The sequence below is a fragment of the Micromys minutus genome (assembly GCF_963924665.1).
Source record: "Micromys minutus genome assembly, chromosome: 13".
Taxonomy (NCBI): Eukaryota; Metazoa; Chordata; class Mammalia; order Rodentia; family Muridae; genus Micromys; species Micromys minutus.
The window spans coordinates 9,742,443-9,751,677 of record NC_137982.1 but is presented as its reverse complement, the minus strand read 5'-3'; the positions used below and the strand labels follow the sequence as shown (position 1 = coordinate 9,751,677).

At 50.6% G+C, this 9,235-nt stretch overlaps 1 protein-coding gene across 1 annotated transcript in view; it reads left to right on the top strand.

Annotated features, from left to right (window-relative positions):
* Positions 1-210: 210 nt before the first annotated feature.
* MVB12B (multivesicular body subunit 12B) overlaps positions 211-9,235 on the top strand; it is a 151,214-nt gene continuing 142,189 nt past the window's right edge. The window contains exon 1 of the mRNA XM_080927013.1: positions 211-378. Coding sequence (XP_080783139.1) covers positions 304-378 — 75 coding nt within the window. The 5' untranslated portion in view covers positions 211-303. The remainder of the gene's footprint in view (positions 379-9,235) is intronic.

Genomic DNA, 9,235 nt, shown 5'->3' with positions numbered 1-9,235 from the left:
GCCGAGCTGAGCGGTGGACTAGGGGGACGGCGAGGCCTAGCGGAGCCGAGCTGAGGCCGACTAGGGGCGGGGACCGAGGGCGCCGGGGGCCACAGGGCGGTGCGCTCCCGGGCTCCGCCGCAGGCTGCTCGCCCCTCCCGCCCCGGCCCGGGCCCGAGCCGCTGCTGCCGCCGTTTTCGCCGCCGCCGCCAGGCCGCGCCCCGCCCCTCGCCGCCGCCGCTCCCGGGGAGGCTGCGCTCGAGCTGCGGCGCCGGCTGCAGCCGCCTGGGCCTCGGGCCCGGCTCCTCCCGCGCCGCCCGGGCGATGAGAAGCTGCTTCTGCGTGAGACGGAGCCGGGACCCGCCGCCGCCGCAGCCGCCGCCGCCCCAGCGGGGAACAGTTAAGTGAGGCCCGCGCGGGAAGACGGGCGGGGGCGGGCGGGCACGGGAGGAGCCGGCAGGGCCCAGGCCTGCGGGCGGCTCGCCCGGCCCCGCGTGGGGACAGGCCGGGAGAGGGCGGCCTCCGCCCGGCGCGGTGCCGCTGGCTCTCCGGGCTCCGGCTCGGCCTTGCGGCTGGAGTGAGCTGGGGACTCGAGTGGCAGCAGAGCTCCGAGGGTGGAGCCAGGTGAGGGGCGACGATCTCCACCGGGGCTCACGCTGGGCACAGTTCCCTTGACTCGCCTGGCCTGGGGTCCGGTTCTCAGCTGTCACGTGGGTGCGAATAAGCGCGCACCTGACCCTCAGACATCATTACCTGGGGGCACCCGAACTGTAGGGCACCTGTCTGCAAGGTGACCAGCCATCCAGGAAGCGTGGTGGACATGTTGATGAGCCTCCCCTTGCAAAGACTCCAACCAGGGCAAGTGAGGCCCAAGGGGCTGCTTGGCACAGCACCAGGGACCACATCCTCAGAGACAGACACAGTGAATAAGGTAGACCCAGGAACATCTTTGTTTCCTTTGTCTTTTAGCTCACAGCTGTCCCTAAATTATCAGCCTGACTCTTCTGTCCCCTGACCCCAAGGACCTGTTCAGCAAGACAAGGCAGGCCCAAGGCAAATAGCCATTACCCCTACTCTCTACCCCCACGGGAGACCCAGAGCGCCTGGATTTCAGCCACATTGGCAGACAGCAGGCAAGGCTCCTCTTTCAGGGCCTTTGTCTCTGGTGATGCCTTGTTGGAGTAATCTCCTGTGTTTCCCGACAGCTGGCTGGATCCTATCTCCCTTTAACTGGCTGGTGAATCTTATCAGCTGCCTTGGAAAAGTTAGAAGATAAGCCCTGTAGAAACCTATACTAACTGAAAAACTCTGAGCAGGCAAGAGGTTAGCTACCAGAGATGATGGCATCTTTCTTGCCAGCTGGGAAATCGCTTGGGGGTGCTTTCAGAACTTGTACCACACTCATATTTAACAGGGTTTCTCTGAGAATTTCGGCTTCTACAGGGACCCGGGCACCAAAACCCACAGAAGTCGACTGTTAATTGACAGCTGGTTCATTGAATAGAAAATCACCCTTTTTAATTTTTATTTTTTATTGGATATTCTCTGTATTTACATTTCAAATGTTTTCCCCCTTTCCCCCACTCCCATACCCCCTCCCACTCCCCTTGCTTCCATGAAGGTGCTCCTTCTCCCAACCACCCTCTCCAACTCAGAGCCTTGGCATCTCCCTACACTGGGAAATTGCGCCTTCCCTGGGCCAAAGGCCTCTTCTCCCATTGATGCCAGACAGTGCTAGCCTCTGCTACAAATGCAGCTGGAGCCTTGGGTCTCTCCATGTGTACTCATTGGTTGGTGTTTTACAATCACCCTTTCTTGTTTACATCGCCCATTTTTTTTTTTTTTTTGTGTGTGTCCCCGATATAGGCTAAAGACCTTTGCGGTGCCTACAATGGTGGACCTAGACCACTCTAGAATAGTGCACTTAAGTACAAGGAGTTTAAGAACAAGACTCTGGTCCATGTCTGGCTTTTCTACTCACAATGAGCCGTTGGTGATATGAATGAAGTTTTCTGAGTTGCCATTTCTTGGCTTGTAGACTGAAGATATCTGTCTTGGCGTCACAGGGGTGGGGTATAAACAAAGTGTTGCAGGAGACTTTAATGTAGTACCCGCCTTAGTGTGGTGAACTTATCGGTAAAAGCGGTTCTTTCTAGGGCTCGGCATCAAACTTGTACACGTGGATGAGCTCTACCCCTCAGCTACATCCCTCAGCCCAGCCAACAGTTACTCTTAGGGTAACGAAGTTTGCTCATTTAATTTATTTTTTGAGTGCCTCTTTGTAGGCATAAGAAGGGCCTCCTCCGGTAAATAGGAAGCATGCTGTAGTGAATATGGCTTGGTTTTGAGGGCTTGAGTTGAGTTCTGTTGCACACTTTAGACCTCAGGTGACCCTAATAAAGCACTATCCCTTTCTTGAATACCCATTTTCTTAATTGTAAAAGTGGCTTACAAATAATACCTATGCCATAAGGCTCATCAGTCAGAGAGGCCCGTGATCCTTACAGAGATGGAAGGCCTCAAGGAAATTAAGTTAGATCCAGCACTCGCCAGGCCTAATGCTTACATGATTTGTGGCTAGGGTCAGACCCCATCAGAAAAACAATTCGGGGAATATCTTGAGTTTGTATGTGTTACAAGACCACGTGGCCATGTGAAAACAATGGCTGGAAGCCTCTCAGGGCTTAAGGAGTAAGGGGAGAATCCCAACATTGAATTTCTGCCCGTTCCGTGGCAGATCTGCTTCACGGGGATCAGAAGCCAGTGGCTTGGGTCCCTCTGCTATGGCCGGTTAGAAGTGTTCCGTGTGCTTCAACTCCAAAGAGCAACAGCCTCACCACACAGCCACATAATGAGGGTCCTGGGGTTGAGTATGGGAAGTGTGGAGTTCTGCTGGCACAAGGAAGATGACAAATGACTGCACAGCTGGATGTGGTTGAGCTGCGGATGCTGAGCAGAGCCTTCCTTACCAGTTGGGGATACAGGGCGTTAGGGTGCCTGCAGTAAACTGCTTCCTCTCCGGTCTCTTCTGCTGCCCCTGGGGCTCTCCCTGGTCTCAGCTTCCTCTGCAGCCCCAGGGAATTGTGGTTTCTCAGTGTTGCCTGCAGAGCAGGGGCTCTAGCCAGTCTCTTGCTTCAGCTGCCTAGGAGGCAGAGCCCCCAGCAGGGTGTGTATGACATTACGCCCTTATTGGGGACATCCGATGGGGCATCTGTTTGGTTTAGTTGACACACTCCTGGCAAGATGCTAAGCTTGTCCTGGCAGAAATATGAGAGCCCCATGGGCCCAGATCCCAGGGCCACACACAGAAGCGCAGTGGCTCAGCTTCTTTGAGGAAGGAGGGCCCTCTAGTTGAGATATTTACTAATGTGTTCCTGTGTTCTTTTTATCTGTAGATACGGATGTGTGTGCACAGGCCACATTTACTATTTAAAAAAAAAAAAAAAAAAACCCTCAAAAAACTAGATACTGATCAGGACAGAAGGTTCAAAAGAGTATCTGTGCAGTCATTAAAGTAGAGAATACATAATTAAAATCATCTTTGTGAGTGATAGTGGGGGTTACATGTAGGAGTTGGTTTTCTCCTTCTACCATGTATGTCCCAGGGATCAAACTCAGGCCAGCAGGATTAGTGTGGCCAGTGCCTTTATTGACTGAGCCATTTTCTTGGCCCATGCGTGAGTTTGCTTTAAGATCTCTCTCTCTCTCTCTCTCTCTCTCTCTCTCTCTCTCTCTCTCTCTCTCTCTGTGTGTGTGTGTGTGTGTGTGTAGGCTTATGCACATGACTGCAGGTATTCTGAGGGTGTTGAAGCCCCTGCAGCTGGAGTTCCCAATGCAGGTGTTGGGAACCACACTTGGATCCTCTATAAGACTAGTGTTAGCCACTGAGCCGTTTCTTCAGCTCCGTAGCATGAGTTCTTAATGGGCCCAGTAAGCCTGAGGACTTTATGAAAATGCAGATTTCAGGACTCCATCCCCAGACTTCACTGAGGTAGAAGAATCTCTAGGAAAAGGACTCTGGAAACTGAACTTAGTAGGCACATTTGGGGCTTTCTGTGCCTCCTGAAATCTGAGGACCAACTTAGCCAGTGTTAACAGATCAGTGTCAGCTTAGTCACACTGTTTTGCAGCTAGTCTGTAGAGCTTTTCTCTCAGTGTGTGTTTGTGTACATCTGCATGTGTGTGGAAGCCAGAGGTCAACCTTGGGTGCTGCTCCTCAGAACCATCCACCTTGTTTTTTTGAGGCAGGTTTTCTCATCGGCCTGGATCCATGATAACTAGGGTAGGATGGCCGGGTGGCCCAGCCCAAAGCCTCCTGTCTCTGTTGCCTCAGCACTGGGGCTACAGCGTATGTTACCATTTCTTGTTTTTTATTAATATGTTTATTTATATAAATATATAACTTTATTGTATTTTATGTGTATGAATGCTTTGCTTGCTCATACTGTGTACATCCCCAGAGGATGGAACCCATCGGATCCCCGGGAACTGGGGTTACTACTCACCTCTGTCTGGCTTTTTGGCATGGGCTCTGGGGATTAGCTTCAGGTCCTCTTGTGTTTTCATAGCTGAGTCATCTCTCCAGTGGCCCTAATCTCTATACCTTTTTTTTTTTTTTTTGGCTTGCAAAGTTAAAATCATTAAGCAATTCCCTTTCTTAGGGCCCCTGGCAACCTCCATTCAAGTTTCTGTCTCCCTTAGTGAGGGAGGGAGCCTTATGGAGCTGGAATCCTAGGATGTGTAACTTTTTCCCACTGGCTTATTTTACTCAGCACAATATGCTTGTAGTTCATTGTGTGATAGTATGGGTCAGATTTTCCTTCCTTTTGAAGACTGAATGATACATGATTGGACATATCACTGTTTCACGTACCCATTCATCATAGTTTGTCCATTGAATGAGGCTGTTCTGACAATTTTTTGTTCAGTTCTTTGTGGGTATGTAGTTAGAAATGGATCATATGGAAACATTATATTTAATCCTCAGGGGGATTGGTATCCTTTCCCCATAAAACGATGGCTGCTGTGTATATTCCCACCAATAACACCAAAGCTTCTGGTTTCTCTATATCCTCCCAACGTTTGTTAGCCTCTGGGTACTTGCTTTTCTTTGTGGAGGGATCCAGCAGGACGGGGAGGGGGGGTAAGACACTTCACTGTGGTTTGGGTTTTAACTGGCTTTCCCAGGGACTTCCTAGTTCTGTGCTGCACACGGTTAGAGCATCTCTCAGCCTTGGAAAATGTTTGTTCAGGTAATTTGGTCACTAAAAATGAGTATGGCTCTTATTTAGCTGTAGTTCTTTATAGATTTGGATATAACTCCTCATCACATTGTGAGCAGATATGGTTGGCAAAGATGTTTTATTCACCTTGTAATTCCATAGAGAAAGTATACCAACTACTCCTACTTCTGTGGGTGAAAACCCAGGCCTGGGTTGATTGATTTGTGTAGAGCTGTGAGTGGCTGAGCTTCGATTGGCATTCTGGCCTGACTCCTGAGCTCTGCCTAATCCCTATGCTCTGCTAGTAAGTAACCCAGGAGGCCTGGGGAGGCTTGATGAAGAGAGGCCGAGTAGGTGGGAGAAACACGGAACTGAAGTCTTGGTATGTATCCCTGCTTTGGACCCTGGCTTCCCTTCTTTCCCTAAGCACACTTGCTTAGTCTGAGGGACAGGCAGCAGTGCTATTCTTTTAAATGGAGTTTAGTTGGATTCATTTGTTTTGGCATTTCATAAACTTGTCACATAGCTCATCTGTTGCTTGCTGTGTCCCCCGGAAGTCCATGCATGTTCATACTACTGTGCCTTTGTCAATGTCAGCAAGATCATATCCCCACCCTCTGTCTCTACGGAGGCCAGTTCTTCCCTCTGAAGGAGGTGTCTCCTCATTTTCAGTCCCTTGCCTTGGGATATTCTCTGTAGCCTGGGTTCTCACCTTCGGCTGCTACTCAGCTTTGAGGAGCTTCTTCCAGTCTGCATTGCATTATTCAGTCTCAGCTCAGACCCAGAACTAGGGTCAGGCTGTTGTTTGTAGATGGACATTCTCCTTGCAGCCAGCTGGGACACTCTGAGTCCCTTCCAGACCCCATCCATCATCATTGCATGGAGATCCAGACTTTTCTAAAGACTGCAGAGCTTCCTCCCCTCCACTCATGGGTACTTCTGGAGTTCAGTTTGTCCTTCTAGGACATCAGTGACCTTGCTGGGGGTTCCCATGAGAAGGGGCCAGGTGTGTTTGCTATCAGTGCTGGTCCTGAAGCATGATGCAGCCTTCTTAATCCACTGAACTTTGGGCAGCATTTGCGATGGCAAGAACTTCATTCATTCACTCATTATCCATACATAGACTAGGAACTGAGCACTGACTATCAGCATGGTGCACATAGCACACCTTTGAACAATGAGGAAAACGGATGGCCTGAGTCGAAAGGCTGTGTGTGCACTCATCTTTGTTCATGCTTGCATACGTGAGCATATGTGTATGCCAAGACCATGTGCTAAGAATGACATTAGAGCTCTAGTTGATGGCATTTGTCTGCATGGGCAGTTGGAGAAGGCTTGGGAAAGTCCGAGAAGTGTCTGGCATGTCGAATGGTGGGGGTAGGTGTCTGTGGGAGAGAAGCTGAGTGCTTTAGGCTAACCTATGAGCAGGAGGCAGAGGTTAGGGAACTCATTCTGAATTCTTCTCCATGGAAGGTCACTTCCAAGTTCATTTAATTTCATTCATTCACCATTTGCTTATCAAACATATAATAAGGACCAATCGTCAGGTTCTTGAATTGCAGGTCTTGACCAGCTGTTTTAGCATCAGCAGGGATCCTGTGAGAATGCAGCTTCTTAGGCTCCTTGCCCCAGTCCCTGGCAGCCCCCAGGAGTCTGTTTCTAGTATGGGGCTCAGGGCTGTCAGTTTTAGTAGCTTCGCAGGGGACACTCCTGTATATCAAATGCAGGAGAGCATTCCTCTCATCCTGGCTCTGCACAGATGCCAGACCCTGTGAGGGAGGGAATGTGTGAGGATGTGTCGAGGTGAGCCAGCTTGGTGGTGCTGGTGGGATATGCAGGGAAAGTCAGCCATCAAAGTACCAGATAGACCCCTGAGTTTTAGGAACGTACTGGAAGGCCCTTGTGGGAGCTGTCAGATGGGCTGATAGATGGATGAATGTACTAGAGAAACACTGAAGATGGGAAGGCCAAAAAGGATATGGGATGTGGGAGCCCATCGGCTTGGCACCGAGGTAACACGGTGTTTGTGCTTATGCTCTGACCCTGGCCACCAGGACAGTGTATGATCTACAGATTTATACTGTAGCACGGAACATGAAAGGACCCTTGCTCTTGTGACTTCCTGGGATAATTTTGTTTTCTAGCCATTTTCCTTCTGCCAGAGTCTACCAGTGTAGTAGACCAGGCTAGACCCGATGGGAATGGGCAGGATCAATCCCATTTGCTGTGATCATAAATAAGGCAGAATGAGGGTCACCTGTGTTCTAGTGGACTGTTTCTAGAGAGAGCCTGCCCTGTGTGCTTTTTGGAAAGTATGTGTGGTCCTCATGTGATTAATACAAGTGAGAAAGGTCTGACTGAATTTGATTTATCTGTGTACCAGACCCTTCTAATATGAAAACCCCAGACCTTTACTGGGGGAAAAAAGGATGTGCTTACCGTTGTTCGTTTCCCAGATGGACCTAGGAGAGCTTAGAAAAATATTTGCTATTATTCCCTGGTATCGGAACAGTCCTCCCAATAGTTGCCTGCTGCAACCTGCCTATCCATTGGCCACTGCCCCAGGGATTTGACTTCTGATGGGTCACCACCAACTTAGCTGTGCACACACCAAGGTGCAGGTGGACCAGGCCTCTCTTAAGGTTCCAGGGCAGATGTCCTCCAGCTGTGCTCTCTCTCTCTCTCTCTCTCTCTCTCTCTCTCTCTCTCTCTCTCTCTCTCTCTCTCTCTCAGGAAGCCTCATTGCTGACTGCACAAACACTCTCCTGGGTGCTTCATGGCACCCGGTCTCAGCTTGAAGCCTCCAGGCGAGGTAGGTTCTGTACCTCTGTGTTCTGTGCAGTGTGGTATGTTGAAGAGAATGGCTGTTGTGCCTTTTGTCTCTCCCTTGTCTGCAGAACAGTGCTAGGATCCAAAGTGAGCACGGAGCCACTGGGAAAGAGGTGCAGAGTCCTCCCTGTCCAAGGACACTGAGCTGTAGCAGCAGCTTCACTGGGGAGAGTCTGCGCCTATGCCCTTGGAGGGAGATGTCTCCCTTTCCTTTCTTGCCCCACAAGCAGCAGCATATGGGCAGTTTGTGTCTTTGGTGCCCTTGAGCTTGGACCCCAAGCAAAAGGTTCAAAACACAGTTCATCCTTCTGTAGGGACTTAATTAACCCACTGGTTTTGTCATTTCAATTACAGCCGGCCAGTTCAACCTGCAATACCTCCCACCCCCTTTGGTACTTTGAAATTACTCTTTTCAGCAGATACTCTTTTCAGTGATCACTCTTTTAGCCCTGGTGGGCAGGTGCTGGCATTGCTTCTGAGGCAGCCTTGCCCATGCTCTCTGCAGGGAGGCTGGGGTGGCAGGGAGGCCAGGCCTTCTCCGAAGGCAGCATCTCCTGCCCCCTGCAGTCCTTGTTCTGGAAAGCACTTTTAAAAGCTCCCTGGCCCACGCTCCACCGCTGGAAGGGCCTCTGTGGAGGGACTGCGTGTTGTTAGCTGGGTTTTGATTTCAGTACTGGAGTTGATGAAACGAGATAAACCCCGGGCTCAGTGAGGCCGTGGAAATTAAACAGAGATGATATCAAAGTTCCCCCGAGCTTTCGGCTGTGCTACAGTAGCTTCTCTTTCTCCAGGCTGGGGCCCGAGGCAGCCTTTGATTCTGAAACAATGAACAGCGTCAGTTAAGCCCAGAACTGCTGACTTTTAGGGATTAAGTGCATGGTTGTGGTGATTCTTTGATCAGCTCCAAGGGAGCAGTGTGCTGTCTGCCGCCGCACTGTGAAGGGGCTCCGTAGCTAAACTATGAAGTTCACTTCTCTGTGAACCTGTGATGACAATGTTGCTGAGGTGCTGCGCTGGAGGGAGCCGGACCTCCTCCTGGCCAGTCCTCCATTGCAGTGCATGTTGTATGGTGTGGAGGGGAAAAGACTCCCTCCCTTGGAAGACCAAACTCACGCCATCTTTCTCAGTGCATGCCCATACTCTTGCTTTACTCTCTGGTCTTGAGGAGGGATCTCTCAGAGAGACACAAGACCAGATGCCTGGGC